Source organism: Brassica napus, chromosome C3 (assembly GCF_020379485.1).
Source record: "Brassica napus cultivar Da-Ae chromosome C3, Da-Ae, whole genome shotgun sequence".
Taxonomy (NCBI): domain Eukaryota; kingdom Viridiplantae; phylum Streptophyta; class Magnoliopsida; order Brassicales; family Brassicaceae; genus Brassica; species Brassica napus.
This window is the reverse complement of record NC_063446.1, coordinates 22,828,718-22,848,038: the sequence shown is the minus strand read 5'-3', so window position 1 is coordinate 22,848,038 and position 19,321 is coordinate 22,828,718. Positions and strand designations below refer to the sequence as shown.

Genomic DNA, 19,321 nt, shown 5'->3' with positions numbered 1-19,321 from the left:
GTTATAGGGAAATTATTACTCTCTATATATATATATATTTATAGACTCATTACAAGCTTTAAGTGTTTCATCCTCATCACTTTAGGAGCTCTCTTGCAAAACTTAAATTTTTGAGTTGCATATTGTGAAAGCAAAAGAAAAATTAGGTGGTGCCTGCCTGAAACAGACCCATCAAAACAAAACGAAAAGAAAAGGATCAAAATTTATAAAGCAAAGCTTAGAAGACTATGCTGTGTTCATCATCATCACAGAGTCAGCTTCTGTGAAGTCGCCAAATTCTTCGCTTGCTTCAGATGCAAGGCTGACAATAGGCCCTGCCATGTTTCTGCTGATGTGGCACCACCGACATGAAAGTCCAGAAGTTTCCTCTGCTTCCTGTAGTAATCTTCCAGGGGCTTCACCTGATGCATCCCCCATAAGATTTTATTTTCTATTTAGTAATAAGACGAGAAGAAAATAAAAAAAAACAGCAATAGTACCTCCTCCTCTGCGTAGACACTCAGGCTCTCCCTCCTCCGGGATTTGATTGCAACAGCAGAGTGTAAGATAGAAGAGCCGAGGAACTCCTGGGGAGGTAGAGGTGTTTCACTAAGAGCAGATCGGTGCTCCTCAGAGCATTTAAGATTCAGGACGAGGTCAATCTGAGCGATTTGATCAAGAGTTTCCTGCGGAAAAGAATAATAGTAATATTCAGAAACAGTGGAAATCAAATGGCTGTTTTGGAGGCTAAATAAAAAGAGCAGCAACACACTCACGGCTTGAATAAGAGTGCGGGGAATGCCATCAAGAATGAAACCAGATTCTCCCCGTGCATAGCCTTCTTCAAGGCGCTTTGATAGCAAAGCAAACACAAGACCCTTGGGAACATGCTTTCCTTCATTTACAGCACTAGCAATCTGTATATTTGTACAGATAAGAGAATTAAAATAAGCTCAGAAACACTTACAAACGAATTTCCAAAACAGGAAAAGGAGATGATGTTTTAATCATTTGTAGTTAGTTATTACTTATTAGTAAATGATAAGTATTTCCTTAGAAGAGGAAAACATTTAAACAACTTTGCAATCAATCAATGCAAGATTAGTAACAAATTAAAAACCCCTAATTAAACCATTAAGTAACCTCCTTATAAATAAAAATACCTGCTTGTAGAGAGAAGATGTAGGGCTGAGCTCTTGACGGACGAGCGATCCCATGGAAATGTGAGCAACTTCAAGAAGGCTTGAGAGCCTCTCTGCGAAGACGTGCCTCCAGGCTCCCGGCGCGCCCATCACCACCCACTGCACTCCCCTCTCCCTCCCGGACCTCTCCAAACCGAGCCTCGGCTCCTCCGCCAAACGCCGATCGCCACCGTACAGGTACTCCTCGTCGGAGTCGTAGTCAAACGCAAGTGCGGCCGATGATCCGAAAGATCGTCGCGTCGCAACGAGCCTTGAAAGCGGCGAAACGCGGCTCAGCCATGCCATGGTGATTGGTGTAAGGCGTGGGCGGCGGATTCAGAGAGGAGACAGAGAAAGAAAGAGTTCGAATGAATGCGAGGTTGAGGTTTAACGAACAAACAAACAGATGGGACTCTCTCTCTCTCTTAACTGCCCCTCCCTTTTTCACTAATCCACGGATATTGCCACTCACTGCGTTGTTGACTGACTCTCTACCTCACAGCTGCATCTAGGTTCAAGTAACAAACCCATATTATATGCTCGGCCCAAATCCCATAGGCCCAATTGTATTCAACGATCCAAAATGTCAACGAATACCAACCACACTCTAGCCAAAATCAGAAAATCTATTCTCGTGACCACAAAAGAAGAATAGTCAAAGTCAACGGAATCTTCCTCGTCTTAGTTACGAAATCACCGAGCAATTCCTTATACAAAGAAAAAAATGGGAAACTTGTCAACTTTAGGAATTAAGTGTCTCTTGTCCTTTGAAGCGCCGTAAAGAAACTCCGACCACATATGTAAACGTACGGTCCAATATAATGAACATGTTTCTTTCTTTTATATAGTTTATCAAACCTCCCTGGTCCATTAATCTTCTATATATAAAGTATTCCACATTCTATTAATGCCTCAAAGCTCCAAGGAAAGAAGATACATAATCTTTACTATATTCATATCCTCTCTTCTTCTTTTTTCCCTTCTCTCAACTATTATTTGATATTCTATGAAGAATAGCAAGAACGTTTCAAAACGTGAAGAGTATCAACGGGTATTTAGTTGCTTTGACAAGAGCCAACAAGGGAATGTTTCTGTTTCCACCATCGAACGATGTGTCGATGCTATTAAGTCCGGGGAAAAGGTCGTACCTGAAGAAGAGACAACGGATACACATACTCATAAATCCTTGGAACTCGAGGAGTTTGTGAAGCTGGTGGAAGAAGGAGACGAGGAAGACAAGGAGAATGACTTGAAGCAAGCTTTCAAGATGTATGAAGAGAGTGAAGGCATCACCCCTAAAAGTTTAAAGAGGATGCTTAGTTTGTTGGGGGAGTCCAAAAGCCTTGAAGAATGCGAGGTTATGATTTCGCAATTTGATATTAATAGGGATGGAATTATTAACTTTGATGAGTTTAGGGTTATGATGCAATAATATGTAGGGATATATTTATATACAGTTTTATAAACGGACTAGCCACCTTTCTTTCTTTTTTGTCATCTGTTAATTTCATTTCCATGCTCAAACAGCGTAAGAGTTTCACATACATCATAACTTTAAACATCACAGATAAACCCTTCATTTCCATGCCACCTTTCTTTACGAAAGGAAGAACTCTCTGAAATTAATGGTAAAGTCAATTCATCCCTCACATACAATATACCCATGTTCTTTTAGAAGACGCTGACGCAGCAGCTTGCGATAAAAAACTGAATATCAAAATAAACAAAAAGATGGTGGAAAATTAATTAAGTTGATGTTGTGATTGCTTTCCGGTTTCCGGAGTCGTCTGTGACCCTATAAAAAGTAGCGGCAGTTAGAAACTTAGAGCATCAGCAATGCTAGAAACTTTTTTTGTTTCTTAAGGTAAAAAGTAGGTTAAGAAACTTTGTTAAGAAACAAATGAAGATTATTGGTAGAAACCTTTTTTGGTTCTTAGTTTTAATTTTTATTTTTTTAATTATTTATGTAGCAAATAAAACATATAACATAGATAATTGAAAACATAAGAAAGTACAAAGTTAAAAAAAAAATTACAAAGTTGGAAAAAAAATTACAAAGTTGAAAAAACATTAAAAATGCAAACTACAATATTTTTATTCAATTCATAAAAAGTTAAAGATAAAAAGTTATTATTCATCTCCAAATTTATCCCATAGATGTTCGATCAAATCATGTTTTAGTTGTCTATGGACTGGTCTATCCCGAACTGTAGCTCGGCGATCAAGTGCATCGAAAAGCTCAGTAAGCATCTTGACGCAAAAAGAAATATCCTGATCGTGAAATGTCTCATCTCGAGTATCCGTACGTTCTTCATCTTCGACAATCATATTATGGAGTATGATACAAGCTCTCATAATTTTTGCTATCTTCGATTTACTCCATAACTTTGATGGATTTTTAATAACGGCGAATCTAGCTTGCATGACTCCGAAGGCACGCTCAACATCTTTTCGGGCAGATTCCTGTCTTTTTGCAAATAATGAATCTTTTTCACCCTGTGGGAGACTAATAGATTTAATAAATATCGCTCATTCCGGATAAATACCATATGTAAGATAATAGGCCAAATCGTACTCCCTGCCGTTGACATTGTAATTGACTTCGGGAGCAATTCCGTTAATAATGTCATCAAAAACAGGTGATCGATCAAGAATATTAAGATCGTTCATAGTACCTGGAGCTCCAAAAAAGGCGTGCCATATCCAGAGGTCATAAGAAGCCACGGCCTCCAACACATTAGTTGGTTTATCAGTTCCTCGGGAATATATACATTTTCAAGAGGTGGGGCAATTCTTCCACTCCCAGTGCATACAGTCGATGCTTCCAATCATCCCGGAAAATCCACGTTCTTCTCCCTTGTGTAGTAGCCTTTCAAGATCGTGATCAAAGTTGCCATCAAACACATACATACAGCAGACATAGTTTCAATTTATTTGTATTTAAGCGACATTACAGTGTCTGTAAATCATGCTATACGAGGATAAAGAACAAGTAAACACAGTTACGAAAATAAACCAAGAGATCAATCACCAATTTTAACAAAAGTTCAATCACGAACCTACAATCACATATATACGACCCAAATTGTCAATACCAATCACCAACCTCTAGCAAAACCCCTACCATTCAATCGACATAAACCTTAATTTTAACCCTAAAAAAAATTAGGGTTACATACAATCAAATCGAAAAACGCGGACAGAGGAGTGAGAGATACCTCGTTGACAATCGAATAGGCAGAGAGATGGGTCGAATCAGCTGTTGGTTCAAATCGGGGGAGAGATCGATGTTGACAGAGGTTCACGGCTTTGGTCTCGATTCGATATGTGAGCGGTGGATTCGGTATGTCAGACCTTGATTCGGTATGTGAGCGGCTCGATTCGGTATCTGAGAGGAGATCGCCTCGAGAGAGAGATAACGCCGACACTGAGAAGAGAGAAGAGAGATCGTTCGTATCACCGTCGTAGGGATACAGAGGCCTCGATAAGTAGACTTTGAGGGGTCGATTCGCCGTTGTTACAACCGGAACACGGGTTCGGTCTCGAGAGATACAGATATCGCACGGGAGAGAGACAAGGGAGAAAAGAGAAGAAAGAAGAGAGAATGGAGTTGATTTGTTTTGCTCCCTCTCACGCGTCTTTCTTTCGGTCTCGCCTAGGTGACACGTGCCTCCACAAACCACATATAAATGTTTCTTAATTAACAAACAAAATCTGCGTTTATAACCATTTTTTATTTAAATTCACCATTTTAATTGCTAAGAAATCTCGCTATATACAGCGACGCTGTTGCTCTTAGAATGATCACTAGGATTATTTTTGATAGGCGAAAGCATCGGCAGTAATATTATTCTCCAGATGCGTGAACAAGAAACAATTATAAATTTGTTCGCAAGCCGCCGACGCTGCGTCTTCTAAAAGAATAGGGGTAATATTGACATCCCAAACTTTACCTCTGAGATCTTCATTCAACCCGAATCTCGACCAAACGTGGAGTCATTGTCCTAATGTAAAGGGAAAGTCTTGTCTTTTATTCTTCTTTTTTCTCACTTTGTAGATTTTTTCAATCAAAACGCTGTCCATTTACTTAAGATGAGGAACTATGGATCGGGTTATGATTGACCTGGCCCATTAACCTCTTGTCCAAAATGAATCAACTTTTTTTTTTATTATCTGATAATTGAAATTAAACATCAAAGATTTAAGAGTTCATTACACACAATCATCTCATTTATACTAGGATGGAGTGATCATCAACCCAAAACTACCAAAAGCTTTTAAAAACACTAAAGCAGGATAGATATTTCTAAATGAATCATTTTTTGTATGGTCCATGTTCTAATTATGGACAACTAGATGAAGTATAATATTTGTTTTATGTTTTATGTGAGATTAGTCGGTTGACTTCGATTATAAAAAAAATTTGTTTTACGAACCAAAAATATTACTTCTTCTGTTTCAAAATAGTTGATGTTTTGGATGAATGCACAAGAATTAAGACATACACATTTTTCTAAAAAGTAACACTAAAAATATTAAATAAATCTAATCCAGCCAATTATCAAAAATACTATAAAACATCATTGGTCACACAGTTTTCAATGACTTTTAAACTAATTAAAAAATATCAAAACATGATACTCTTCAAAACATTTTTAAATTAGATGGGGGGGGGGGGGCGTACATTTCATGCGGGGCGAAACAGAATGACAAAATGCAAGGAGTAAAAAAAAACATTGAAACAACAAATCAAGAAGATAGAAAGATTAGATAAAATAAAATAAATAAAGTGTGGGGGAGCCCATATCATAATGTTAGGAGGACCAATACGAAGAGGCCATAATAAATTATATGAAAATAAACGAGACAATTAAGACACTTACCAAATCGAAACTGCTCTTTTTGTCATACCATTAACTTGGCTTTGAAGCCCCTCTCTTTGCTTCTTCATCTTCCTTCCTTCATTCCCTCTCTGTGCCTTTTAGATTCTCTAAACTCATCCCCCCCCCCCCCACTCTCTCCTAACCCAAATCATTCTTGCTCTCTGTGCTGGACACGAGTGAGTCTTCAGATGGGATCCTGTGTCTCCTCTTCTCACAACACCATCAAGACCTCCTCTGATTCAGCAGTAAAGCTTTCGGCCCTAATCTCTGAACCTGACACGACATCCCCCGTCAAGAATGACGTCACCAATCCGGCCACGATCAATGGGAACTCTTTCATAGATTCCACTCCTCGGGTTTCCTCAGGTGATATGATCATATAATTCTTTGCGTTATTTTACTTTTTTGTCCAAGAAACAAATAATTAAAGTTTAACCGAATATAGTGCGTATTAAGTAACTAAAGTTGTTAATAGCTGTGATCGATTGGTTGCTTTAGTGCCGACAAATGTAAAGTGGTTTGCTTTTTCAGGCCAATCAAGATGTATTGACTTAGTGGTCATATACTGGGTCATAAGCATCAATACTATTAAAAATTAGGAACATAAACTATTGATAAATGCTTATTGATAAATGCTGTGTCTAATTATTCATTTATTCTAGGGAAAACTGTTTTTTTTAGCAAAAAAATAGTAACTATGGCCCTTTAGACTAATCTATATTTTGTGTCATATTTTCTTATAATACTCTTTAATATTTATGAAAATAATTTTAATAAATAGTTTTACAAACAAAAAAAAATTGGAAAAATAGTAATATTTGTTAAAATACCTATATGAATTTAATGGTATATTTTTCAGTTATAAAAAATTTAAAATTATAAATTTCAGATTATGTTCTAAAAAAAGTAGAAATCTACTTTTTTCATTGAATCTACAATGTTTAGAATACGTGATCTACGTAAATAGGAGTATTCTACAAATATGTAGAATACACATTCCGCGCTTAACCTACCATTCTAAAATTCTTAGAAATCAAAATCTACACATTAATCTAATTCTAAAACATGTAGAAACCGACTTCTACAGATTTACTATAAATCTAAAACATGTAGAAATCAAATTCTAAACATTACTATAATTCTAAAAAACTGTAGAAACTGATTTCTACATATTAGTTGTATTCTACGGATAAGAAATCAGTTCCTAAAAATATGGAAACAAAATATTTGAGAATATTCACTTTTCTATTTTTTAAAAAAAATCGATTTAAAAAAAAAAGGAACAAAAAAAAGCGACAAATGGATTTGAGAATATTCACTTTCATCCCAGAGAAAAATATCCTATTTTTAGAAATTCAAATTCAAAGGGGTGCTACTGGTTGTTGTCGATGGAACATTCTTGAAGAGGCGTGTCCTATTTTTAGAAATTCAAATTCCTATTTTTAGAAATTCAAATATTTGAGAATATTTGAGAATATTCACTTTCATCCCAGAGAAATCGAGTTTAAAGAGTTGAAATCATGCTTGGTCGGTTCAAATCAAGTGGGAATCAATCCGGATATAATCATACAAAACCAAAAAAATTGATTTGAGATTCTTTCCTCGGCACGGGATCGATCGATCTATTCTTACAGATCGGTCGATCTGTGTAAATCGACCTTCGCCGATCGAGTGAAATGGACCAGGTCGATCAGTATATATTTCGCGTTTTTTTTGTTCTGAATAATGATCGGGATCGATCGATCCACTATAACTTGTAAAGTGGGATCGATCGATCCCCCTTGTCGAACTCAATATATATATTTTTTTAAAAATTACAATTTTAAGGGCATTACTGCCATTTTGGAAAAAATTAGTCTAATATGACATAAAGTAGTATAATTTAGTTTAAATGGACATAATTACCATTTTTTTGCTCTAAAAAAACATATTTCCTTTTATTCTATTAGTAATAACTAACTTTCTGCGTTTAATTTAAATGTTGTATGACCACTTTCTACTTTAATTTCATATTATACATACCTATATGTGAAAATACAATATTGTGAACATGGAACAATATATGCATTTAATTTCAAATTATGACTCACTACTCCCTGAAAAAACTGTCAACTACGTACCTAAATGAGAAATATTGTGAACATGGAACAATTCAGAAATATATGCTTTTCCTATATGTGAAAAATCATATACGTATCAAAGGTGAGATTTATTTATAAATAAAATCAAACATGATTCAAAAACATTTATTGAACCAGACAAATTTGATTTGTTTTCAATGTATAGTTTGAAAACTTAATTAAAAACCACTAAATGTGTAATTAACTATCAACCTTTAATAACTCGGAATTCATATAACTGTTATTTTCAATATTGTAATTTAATATCAAGAAAAATTATCTACAAATATATATTCAATAATTTATATCCACAACACTCAGATATTGGTTTCATGAATAGTTATGGAATATCACATTCAATACAATTATCAAAACCTCTTACTAATAATTTTTAAAATATTATACATAAACATATAAATTAAATGTCTTTGACATATAACAATTACAGAAAAAAAAACAAAAAATTACAAACCAACATTATACCCGCGGGTTAAGATCTAGAATAGACAAATATGATTATAAAAAAAAGCATACGGGCATATGATTACAAAGAAACGAATGTATGCCGGGTCAATTTTTAAATTGCTATTATTTTATAAAATAGATTTTGATTAAGATTTATATACAAATATGATTACAAAAAAAAACACAAACATGAAAAGTTAAATTTATAAAAAAAAAAATTATATCCGCCCTTTACAAAAAACCAAAAAATTACAAACCAACATTATACCCGCGTATTAATACCTAGAATAGAAAAATATGATTACAAAAAAAGGACATACGGACATATGATTCCAAAGAAACAAGCGTATGCCGGATCAACTATTAAACTGCTATTATTTTATAAAATATATTTTGATTAAGATTTATACACAAATATGATTACAAAAAAAAACACAAATAAGATTACAAAAAAAAACACAAACATGATAATTAAATTTCTAAAAAAAAAGAAAAAATATACCCGCCCTTTAATGATAATTTCTAAAAGGGCGGGTCAGAATCTATTACTTAGATGAAAATGAGCTTTTAAATTGATAAAGTTAGTTTGATGATGGTCATAAACATGGGTAAATGTGCAACGGGGATCTATCCATTTACAAAATAATAGTAGTAGGTACAACATGGACAAACGGTGAAGCGTACGCTAGAGGTTAGAATGTCTTAAGGCATATACAGTTAGTGGTATGTATAGATATATATGGACCACACCTCAAGTTGCAACTTTCATATATTAAAAAATCACAATGTTTAATAAATGTATGATGTTGAAACGTATTGTTAAAAAATCATATCAACCGTATAAGTTAGTTAGGGGTACAGCTACTGCATTCACTCAAAACCTCCAATTTCTTTTACCTTGCAGTTTAAAAATGTCCATTATCTTCTTCCTTCCTTGTGAGTTGTGACATATTATTATATGAGATAATGATGATTTGGATTGTTTCTTAATGTAAATGAAGAGGAGATCACTTTTTTCGATTCAAGGGGGTGGCTTGATTCTGACTGTGAAGATGATTTCATGAGCGTTGATGGTGGTATGACGTTTTATTGAGAAGTTACTTTGTAACATATATCGATATATTTTTCAATAAATAATGAATGAACATTTGACTTGTTTCATTGCAGAATTTACGCCGTCGCGAGGAACAACACCGGTGCATCACAAATTCTGTGACAAAACTCCTAAAGCAGATGAGAAAAAACACGAAGAGCCGTCTCCAACAGACAACAAGAAGAGACTCCTCGAACTCTTCAAAGAGACGCAGGATCAAGATGAGGACGAAGGAGAGGATGACGTGGCAGAAGGCAAAGCAAGAGCATGTCTCTGGCTAAGAACACCGGGCAGATCTTCTGCACCGGCGACTCCTTTTAACAATAATAATAATGATACAGAAAGACAACAACTCAAGAGGGTGAAATCGTCGGCTCAAGGCGGCTGCGTTCTGCGTTTGGTTTCTTGTAGCAGCTTCACTGAGCGGCGACGGAAAATGATGAATCATACCCCCGTTCACGTCCAACGCTAAGCCCCTCACCTCCCTCCCTAAAAAACACTATACAATTTAGTTTCTTAATTTGTCCCCCTAGTTTTTGTTCAAACGCTCGGACAATGTTCTCTTCACAGCTCATAATGCCTCCTATCACATTTGCAACGCACTATTTTCTCTGTTACTTTCTCTATTTACTTAATTATATAAAAAATAACTAAACTTGATTTTTTTTATATAATTATGTCATAAAGAATCTGAAGCTTGATTCTAAAAAAATGTAAACCCCTTCCTATTCAATATATAATTTTTTTACCCATGAAATCAGTATTTTAAATTTGTGACACAAAGAACTTGATTTTTTATGCTATACTTGGTAATAAACCTTAAGGTTGTGTTATTTAAAAAAAAAAAGAGTTTCCTGAAATAAATTGATAAATTATAGCGAAACATATAAACATTTCTTACTCCATATAATCCGCCCGTAATACATGTTCCATATTAATAAAACTTTAGTAGTAGTTGTATGGAGAAGAGAGGTGGAACTTTTTTTCCTAAACACCAAGAGATAATTCTCAAAAAAAAAAAAAATCTTTAAGAGATAAAAGTTTTCCAGCTTTATTAGAGAGTAGAATGCAATCATCAAATGAAAAAGCCTTTGAACTCTTCTGTTATCTTCTTTTTGTACTAGTAGGGCTATTTGGTAACCAAGTGTTTTGCATCGAAACTCGAGTGAACTCCAATTTGAATCTCAGAGTGACCGGATCTGCGCATCCATCTACGTTACCTGTGGAGACAACATTCAAGTTTCCTTCTCCATTGCATGTTATCCCTCCAGGTGGTGGTGAGAGAAACTTTGGGAAAGGAAAAATAGATCTGGGAGGTCTTGAGGTAATCCAAATCTCCATCTCAACTTCGACGTCGCAGAGAGTATGGAGAACTTTCGAGAGAGGACCTGATAACATGGGAGTCAGCATCTTCCAGCCCATCAATCTTCCTAGTGGTTTCTTCACGCTTGGTTTCTATGCACAACCCAACAACCGTATGCTTTTTGGTTGGGTTCTTGTTGCAAGAGACTTATCCGGGAATAGTTTGAGACCACCCCTTGACTACATCGAAGTCGGGAACACTACCTCCCTCGCCGTTAAGCAAGACGGGCCTGCTTATTTTTGGCAGCCTTTGTGTCCCAGTGGGTATGGAGCAGTTGGCCTATTTGTCACTACGTCTCCTTTGAAGCCCCCTCTAAGACAAGAATCTATAAGCTGTGTTGGATCCCATCTTACGGAACAGAGGAGCGAAGCTGATACAACATGGGTGTGGAGGATGGAAGGGATTAATTTTTATGGTTTGAGACCGGCCACCAGAGGAACAGAAGCGACAGGTGTGTACACAGGGACATTCAGTTTTCAGCAACAAAACTTTCCTCGTCCATTTTTGTCCTGCTTGAGAAATACAAAATTTGACTTGTCTAGCATGATGCCAAGCCAAGACCAGACTAGAGTTTTGTTTCGAGCTTACTCTCCTTTGATATATTTCCATCCCGAAGAAGAGTTTCTTCCTTCCTCTGTCGACTGGATTTTCTCCAACGGTGCCTTGTTATACCAGAAAGGCAACGAATCTAACCCCGTCGCTGTACAACCCAACGGTTCAAACCTTCCGCAAGGCGGCTCGGACGATGACTTATACTGGCTGGACTATCCGGCTGATAAGAAGGCAAGGGAAAGGGTTAAGAGGGGAGACTTAGGAAACATAAAGGCGTATCTACACATCAAGCCAATGTTTGGAGGCACTTTCACTGACATTGTCGTCTGGATATTCTCTCCTTTCAACGGCAATGCCCGACTCAAGATTTTATTCATCAAGAGTTTGTCACTAGGAGACATCGGAGAACATATTGGAGACTGGGAACACGTTACGTTGCGGATCAGCAACTTTAACGGTGAGTTGTGGCGCGTCTACTTCTCAGAGCATAGTGGAGGAAGTCTAGTAGAGGCATGCGATCTAGAGTTCCAAAGTGGAAACAAGCCCGTGGTTTACTCCTCTCTTCACGGCCACGCAATGTTCTCAAAACCAGGACTTGTCTTGCAAGGCCAAGACGGAAACAACGGCTTAAGGAACGACATGGCTAGAAGTGACAAGTTCTTGGATGCAGGTGCTGATTATGAGGTGATCGGAGGACCAGGAATCACGGAGCCACCGTGGCTGAACTATTTTAGGAAATGGGGACCAATCGTTAGACATGACGTTGAAAAGACCCTTGACAGTATCGCCAAGACACTGCCTCAACTTTTGCGTAAAAGATTCCGTGACCTCGTTCACAGTATTCCTCCCGAAGTGCTTCAAGAGATGGGCCCCACTGGTCCCAAAGTCAAAAAGTCTTGGTCTGCTGATGAATAAAATAATATATTTATTCAGATCAAAATGACTAATATAAAATCATTGTTTTCTAAATTACTTTTTTTTTTAGTGCAATTTTTAGGTTTCAACTTTCTCTGATCCAACAACACATAAGCCAAGCCCCAGCCTTCTTACTCTTTTTTAATTAAAAATAATAATTGAAAAGCCCAAAAGAAGTAGAGGCCCAGTGAGATCCATTAATCAACCAACGCACTTTGAAAGAAGATTATAAGAGTTGATTGTGATATATGTCAACTTTCAAGTGGGATGGAATGTAATCCGCAAAATGCCTTCCTTGCTCTGTTTTGCCTCCTCCTCCTCCTCTTGCAACCACATGACGTGGATAAAAAGGATAAAGATGCTATAAATATATGTTTAAAGTAAAGTCACAGAAGAATATAATCCCTTTGGATGAATGAATGAATGAATTTGAACCCGCAGAATCTCACAAGTTACTGCTGTGGCCTGCCCACGTCATTTGGAATCTTGAGTGTCACGTGCGTGGGCATCATTCCAGCACAACAGGGTGGGTAAAATGGCCTGTGGGTGGGTGGGTGGGCCTTTTATCCTCTCTTTTCTTTTCTTTTCTTTTCTTCCACTGACTCTCTGTCTTCTTAACTTGACTTGAAGGGACTCTCTCGCAAGCTTCCCTCCCAAGGAGAGATCATATGGATGATGATGAATATGCCAAGCTCTTCCGTAGAATGAATCCCCCCAGGTTTTTCCTCCCTGCTCTCTCTACTTGTTCATTCATATCTTTCAACAATATTTCAGCCTTACACTTACACCTATCTACTATATTCATGTGTCACTGACAGAGTTGTAATAGACAACAACGCTAGCGATGATGCCACTGTTATTCAGGTCTCTTTTCAATCTCTCTTGATCTGATATATATATATATATACTTTCCTCTCCTATTTGTTTGTTTTTACATGTTTGTTTGTTTTGTCATCTTACAAACAGGTTGATAGTGTGAACAAACAGGGGACCCTCTTGGAAGTTGTCCAAGTCCTCACTGATATGAATCTTGTCATCAAGAAAGCTTACATCTCTTCTGATGGCGGTTGGTTCATGGACGTCTTCAAAGTCATCCACCAAGATGGCAACAAGATCACTGACACTCAACTCCTTGACTTTATCCAAATGGTACCTACCTTACCTACTCTACTCTCACATACATAGAGCTTTTCTTTTCTTTGGTGTATGTATGTGTAAAAACGGTTTGTTGGAACTCTAATCAGAGGATAGAGCGCAACGCTGGCTGGTTTATTCCACCTTTAAGAAGCTCAGTTGGTGTCATGCCCTCTGACGAATACACCACCATTGAGCTCGCTGGAACCGACAGACCCGGTCTCTTGTCTGAAGTATCTGCTGTTCTCACAGACCTTCACTGCAACGTTGTCAACGCTGAGATATGGACTCACAACACCAGAGCTGCTGCAGTTATTCACGCCACCGACAATACTACTAATTCAGCTATTACGGACCCACTCCGCCTTTCCACCATAAAGCATCTGCTCTGCAATGTAGTTGGGACCAACAGCGGCTCCAGGGCTGCAAAAACCGTCTTTTCATCTTGTTCTGATACACACAGGGAGAGGCGCTTGCATCAGATCATGTTTGATGACAGGGATTACGAGGGAGTCGTCAAAAGACCAAGGACATCAAGGCCCTGTGTCACACTAACAAACATTGACAAGGATTATACCGTTGTTACCATGAGGTCCAAAGATAGACCAAAGCTTGTGTTTGACGTAGTCTGTACCTTGACTGATATGCAGTATGTGGTGTTCCATGGCATGGTCAGCACAGAACCACTAGAGGCTTATCAGGTTTTTTTTTTTGTTTATGGGTTTAAATGTAACACTTTTTTTTTTGTCTCTTGGGATCTTTTTCTAACCATATATATAATATGATGCTGCAGGAGTTTTACATCCGTCATGTAGATGGACTTCCCATAAACTCAGAAGCCGAGCAAGAACGTGTTATCCAATGTCTTGAAGCAGCCATTGAGAGAAGAACCTCCGAGGTAATTATTAACCAATTAGGGAAATTACACACACTAGAGAAACGGTTCAGAATACATTATCTGTTCTGTATCCACTTTGATACTCTTTTTTTTAAAAAAAATTTCTAAATGATATACTGGAAGACAGATTATGCATGCATACGAAACATAATAACTTTTCAGGGTTTAGAGCTGGAATTATCAGCAGAAGACAGAGTTGGTCTCCTCTCAGACATAACTAGAACATTTCGAGAGAACAGCTTAACTATTGTGAGAGCAGAGATTTCAACGCGAGAGGGTAAGGCTAAAGACACGTTCTACGTTACAGACGTTACAGGAAGCGCTGTTGAATCAAAAATCGTGGAGTCAATAAGAAAAGAGATAGGAGTAAGCAAGCTGAAGGTGAAGGAATGCTCTGTTCTTGGTACAAGCAGCAGGGGCTCGCAAGAAACAACAATGGGGTATTTGCTTAGCAACATCTTCAAATGTAAGCCTCTCCAGTAACATGTTGTCTCATAAAGTATGTGCTAATTGTATATATACTATAATTAGACAGGGTTTAGGGTTAGGTAGGGCATCATCTCATAAGCTAAGCTGGTTGCAAAAATGTAGCCGTCTTCTGAAACAAAAAGTGGAGAAATCCCATTTGTAAAATTGTGTGGTCAAATAACAGGATGATGAACCTGTTTATGTATCACTATATTGCGTTAATAGCATATGAGGAAACTGGTGGGAACAGAGCTGACGATTGACATATAAAACTAGTGGAGTTGATTAGTGAGATGTAATTAGGATAAGAGAATATATAGATCTTAAAACAAACGCACAACTCTCTCTCTCTAATTACAAACTATTATAACCTAGCCTGTCATTATAGCTTTTGGTTTTTTCCCTAATCTTCCCCATTCTCTTAAAAAAAAAAAAACTTTAAAAGCAATTAGAAAGCAGACAATGAAGGAAGGTTTCAGAGCCAGAGTGCGCCGGCGTCTTTGAGGAGAGGAACGAGAGAACCGTTGATGTGAGAAGCCATGACTCTGTCCATAGCCCCAACCAGCTTACCGCCTATGAAGACGACCGGAAGAGCACCTGGAGAAGAGGCGCCTGAGCAGCCGAGGAGATGAATGAGTGCTCGCTGGATGTCGCCGCCGTAGGGGTGCAGGTCGAGCTCGTGAACGGCGGGGCTGACGCCCATTCCCCTGAAGAGACCCTTCACGGCATGGCACATGCAGCACGTGCTCACGCTGAATATTACCACGGCGCTCTCGGCCACCAGAGACTCTAGCCGAAGCAGGCTTGTGTCCGCCGCAAGCCCCACGTCGCCGCCAAACCCTAAGTTGTATGATCCCCACGATTCCGTCTGGTATTGCATTTTTTTTGTTTTTGAAAAAAACCTATTACGAGCTAGAAGGAATAAGAGAGAATAAAGAGATCTGCTCAAGTTTTGGTGAAGAGAGTGAGAGAGCCATGCAGAGTATTTATAGAGGAGAGGGCTTGCTGATAAAAAATTAAAACTCTTTTCCCTATAATTACATTTTGTTAGTAAGTGAAGGCCATAATTTGTGTATAATAATAACATGACATTTACTATTTATTCATTTTAATTAAAAAAATAACCGAAGTCACAGAAGGATAGTGATTGCAGGTAAAACCAATAATAATAGTATTAATAATCGATCGGTAATATTGTATGCTTTAGTCAGAAAAAAATGTATCCGACTATTAAAAAAAAAATACTGAAATGAAAATAAATTAAAATCTGAAGAAAAAAGGAAGCTGGAGAAGAAGTAGAACAGGCTTTTATCAGAGGGGAGTTGTTGGCAATAGACGGCTCTGCCTGTCCTTCTTGTCGGCTCTTACCACGCTCACCCATTAATTTCTTAATTTCTTATCACTTAATTTTCTCTTTTTTCTTAACAGTATCCACTTTCAAAACCTTTTTCTTTTAACACAAAAAACCCACATTATATAGGGATTTCACAATTTAAAATGCAGGGAGAAAGCTGACCAAAAAATGCAGAGAGAAAAAGAATTATGGAAAAGTTTATCAGCTCACCATACATATAATTTCAGATCGGAGTTACAATGTCTTTGTAAATTTAGAGATCGTTTTGTTGTTTTTTCATTATGTTTTATTGGAAACCCATAATATCCGTACGGACCTCCTGTGAAAAAAACTCGAGCACGCAGATATATTTATTCTCATGTAAATTGTGATCAGCCGATCGGAATGGTTCCACCGGAAATCCATTCCGTATGACCGACCTAATGGAGTCTCTGTGGAAAAAAATAAATAACAGGTGACATTTAGCAGATGGTGAAATTAATGTATTTTATGGATTTTGGCGGCACAGTTTTCCTTTTATTCCATTTCACTTTATGATAGAAAATTCTATTACGAGCAATGAGTGTGTATATTTGTAGTCATCATGTAGAAATGATTTGTTAAGAAGTCAAAAGCTTGTGGATCTGATCTACATAGTTATGTGAGATAAACTTGTACGTCAGTAATATATGTAGTTCTAAAAAAACTATATGCAATCTCTGTTAATCGTTGAGGCCGTAAAATCGATTAGTGATAATTTAGCACCAGTTAGAATATAACAATGATGAGGTTTGAGCAATTTTATTCAGTTAAGAATATTAAAACGTGCTAATCGGTAAATACATAGATTAAATATTTCAAAATACATGTTGTTTGGCTACCAAGCTTGTGTCCCTTAGAGCATCATTATCCCTAAGAGACACTTAAGCTTTTTTTAATATTTATAAGTATTAAAAGTGAGTTAAGAGACAACATTAAGAAACTCAAATATTTTTATGCTCCATTGCAAGGTTCTTAATTAAGAATTTTAAAAAAAAAAAAATATTATGGGAAAAAGATACCATAAGATGAAAATTGTTTATAAAACATGAATCTTTACCACATACAATGTCAATAATGTTCGAACTTCTGCTACAAAGTACCAATAAGAAGACCTACATGAATTCAGGTTAAAAATCTTCAGTGTCCATCAATCACTGAACCCCTGAGACTCAAAACGCTGAGAGAGATGCATAGGGTCATAAGAACTTACTTTCCATTAAGTCCCAGTGAAAGACCAGCAAGAACAACGTACGTACCAAATGCCATAAAGGGAATGTACAAATCTGGCGCATTGATATCATAGATGGGAGGCTTGTATGAGAGCCTACCCCCAACTGGTTCAGAGATTCTAGTCCAATGTCTCTGATCGTTTGAAGCAAAACACGAACTAGTTTTACTTAATGGCTGGTCTGAAAAAGTCTCAAACAGAAAGAGGCAAGAGAAGACAAGCTCACCCGGTGAAGGAAAGGAAACAGAACAACCTTGAGTTTGTTCCTAACATACTGATCATTCACTTGGAAATAGTATCGAGGATCAAAGAATAACGAGTAATATGTTCCAAATTTCAAGACGAAGACAAACAACTTCAAAATTGATGTAAAGAGAGATGTGGAATTCACCAATAAAATAAATCTTACATTGCTCTGCACATACTCAGAGCTTGATCCTAGAATCCTCTCCCCATACGTACATCTCTCTGCCTATCAAAACAAAATCAACACATCTTTAATCTCATATGAACCAGAAGTATACCAAACAATTTGCATATCAATATTCTTACAAAGACATATTTGCTTCTTAGATTCAACAAAACTCTCTTCTAAAGTCAACCATTCCCCATGAGAGACCTCTCCATGACTCATAACCCTTTCTTTCTGAACAGATATCAAGAACTCGAGAAACCCACAACAGAAACTACTATCTCGCATCACTATAGATCAAAAGTTCAAAACTTTTTTAAGATGAGAGTAGAATCAATTAAAGCAAGGAAGAAGGGAGAGGAACCATTCGACAATGCTGGAAACATGAACAGCCCAAGTGGGTACAGACAATGCGTTAATTGATTTAACTACCACACCAAACAAACAAAATAGCAAGGTCCGCTCCACAATTCACCTTGAGGTTTGATAAGAAACCATCATTACAAAACTCAAAGATGATCTAACAAAAGATATTTATTGCTTTGTAATAAGAGAACAAACCAGTCCGTGCTCTAGCTCAACGCATACCCCTGAGAAGTGGATATCAAGAGCTTCAGAGATTGATCGGGACGGAGGAGGCGTTGGGGAGGAAGGTCGGGACGGAGGAGGCGGGGAAGCGACTGAGACGGCGGCGATTCCGGTGGTGGAAGTTTCGAAATCAAACCGAATCAATCCTCTCGGGAGAGAAAGAGAGATGAGAGAGATGAGAGAAAGACAAAGACATCGCGTTATGGTGACACATGTCACTAAGAGGCGGGCCTTCCAGGCCTTACGCAAGAGGCGAGTCTTGGGCTTCTGTCTTTTCTTAATTGTTTTTTAATTGGATTTAGGAGAATAGTTGGGTTAAGAGTCAGCGATAATGCTGCTCTTATATATAAAAGTATCTCAGGAGGTCCAAAGAAAATAAATCTCAAATAATAGCCAAGCGAATAATTGATGCCCGAGAGAAAAAGATATGAATGTTGAATAGAGTAAGAGACGTCCGTACAGGTATGCTTCCTCCATCTGAAAAGAGAGTTACTTCTTTTGGTGTTTAAACTCATGTCCCTATTTTTTATAAAAAGAAAAAGAAAAAGAAACTCCGTACACCAAAAATTCATGTCCCTATTTTTGGTGTTTAAACTCATGTCTCTATTTTTTATAAAAAGAAAAAGAAATTCCATCAGACATATCTTCATTGCTGCTTTTCAGGTTT

At 37.3% G+C, this 19,321-nt stretch overlaps 5 protein-coding genes across 5 annotated transcripts; 4 read left to right on the top strand and 1 right to left on the bottom strand.

Moving 5' to 3' along the window:
- Position 1: 1 nt before the first annotated feature.
- On the bottom strand, positions 2–1,654 carry LOC106438868 (probable adenylate kinase 7, mitochondrial). The gene is made up of 4 exons (XM_013880149.3): positions 1,143–1,654; positions 756–896; positions 480–665; positions 2–401 (listed from the first exon to the last, which is right to left on the bottom strand). Exons 1-4 carry the CDS (start codon positions 1,464–1,466, stop codon positions 246–248), a joined length of 807 nt encoding a protein of 268 aa, XP_013735603.2. The 5' UTR covers positions 1,467–1,654; the 3' UTR covers positions 2–245.
- Positions 1,655–1,920: 266 nt separating this feature from the next.
- LOC106385606 (probable calcium-binding protein CML40) lies at positions 1,921–2,650 on the top strand. The gene has a single exon (XM_013825519.3). It carries the CDS (start codon positions 2,167–2,169, stop codon positions 2,590–2,592), a length of 426 nt encoding a protein of 141 aa, XP_013680973.2. The 5' UTR covers positions 1,921–2,166; the 3' UTR covers positions 2,593–2,650.
- Positions 2,651–5,998: 3,348 nt separating this feature from the next.
- LOC106384135 (uncharacterized protein At3g27210) lies at positions 5,999–10,390 on the top strand. Its single transcript, XM_048750026.1, has 3 exons — positions 5,999–6,409; positions 9,630–9,704; positions 9,796–10,390. The coding sequence occupies exons 1-3, from the start codon at positions 6,232–6,234 to the stop codon at positions 10,191–10,193; spliced, it is 651 nt and encodes a 216-aa protein (XP_048605983.1). The 5' UTR covers positions 5,999–6,231; the 3' UTR covers positions 10,194–10,390.
- A 238-nt stretch (positions 10,391–10,628) lies between these two features.
- LOC106388692 lies at positions 10,629–12,640 on the top strand. The gene has a single exon (XM_013828822.3). It carries the CDS (start codon positions 10,788–10,790, stop codon positions 12,549–12,551), a length of 1,764 nt encoding a protein of 587 aa, XP_013684276.2. The 5' UTR covers positions 10,629–10,787; the 3' UTR covers positions 12,552–12,640.
- Positions 12,641–13,058: 418 nt separating this feature from the next.
- LOC106384136 (ACT domain-containing protein ACR6) lies at positions 13,059–16,186 on the top strand. The gene is made up of 8 exons (XM_013824148.3): positions 13,059–13,077; positions 13,182–13,269; positions 13,370–13,415; positions 13,518–13,700; positions 13,796–14,386; positions 14,479–14,583; positions 14,746–15,049; positions 15,497–16,186. The coding sequence occupies exons 2-8, from the start codon at positions 13,220–13,222 to the stop codon at positions 15,553–15,555; spliced, it is 1,338 nt and encodes a 445-aa protein (XP_013679602.3). The 5' UTR covers positions 13,059–13,077; positions 13,182–13,219; the 3' UTR covers positions 15,556–16,186.
- The last annotated feature ends 3,135 nt before the right edge of the window (positions 16,187–19,321 follow it).

What these genes read in the sequence shown, in the direction of transcription:
- LOC106385606 (XM_013825519.3), top strand. Translation starts at nt 2,167, where the DNA reads ATGAAGAATAGCAAGAACGTTTCAAAACGTGAAGAGTATCAACGGGTA.
- LOC106384136 (XM_013824148.3), top strand. Translation starts at nt 13,220, where the DNA reads ATGGATGATGATGAATATGCCAAGCTCTTCCGTAGAATGAATCCCCCC. An exon ending in CGTAGAATGAATCCCCCCAG is followed by an intron (nt 13,270 to 13,369) that starts GTTTTTCCTCCC and finishes TGTCACTGACAG; the next exon opens with AGTTGTAATAGACAACAACG. An exon ending in AACCACTAGAGGCTTATCAG is followed by an intron (nt 14,387 to 14,478) that starts GTTTTTTTTTTT and finishes ATGATGCTGCAG; the next exon opens with GAGTTTTACATCCGTCATGT.
- LOC106384135 (XM_048750026.1), top strand. Translation starts at nt 6,232, where the DNA reads ATGGGATCCTGTGTCTCCTCTTCTCACAACACCATCAAGACCTCCTCT. An exon ending in CACTCCTCGGGTTTCCTCAG is followed by an intron (nt 6,410 to 9,629) that starts GTGATATGATCA and finishes ATGTAAATGAAG; the next exon opens with AGGAGATCACTTTTTTCGAT. An exon ending in TTTCATGAGCGTTGATGGTG is followed by an intron (nt 9,705 to 9,795) that starts GTATGACGTTTT and finishes GTTTCATTGCAG; the next exon opens with AATTTACGCCGTCGCGAGGA.
- LOC106438868 (XM_013880149.3), bottom strand. Translation starts at nt 1,466, where the DNA reads ATGGCATGGCTGAGCCGCGTTTCGCCGCTTTCAAGGCTCGTTGCGACG. An exon ending in CCCGCACTCTTATTCAAGCC is followed by an intron (nt 666 to 755) that starts GTGAGTGTGTTG and finishes TCTTTTCCGCAG; the next exon opens with GAAACTCTTGATCAAATCGC. An exon ending in GTGTCTACGCAGAGGAGGAG is followed by an intron (nt 402 to 479) that starts GTACTATTGCTG and finishes GGGATGCATCAG; the next exon opens with GTGAAGCCCCTGGAAGATTA.
- LOC106388692 (XM_013828822.3), top strand. Translation starts at nt 10,788, where the DNA reads ATGCAATCATCAAATGAAAAAGCCTTTGAACTCTTCTGTTATCTTCTT.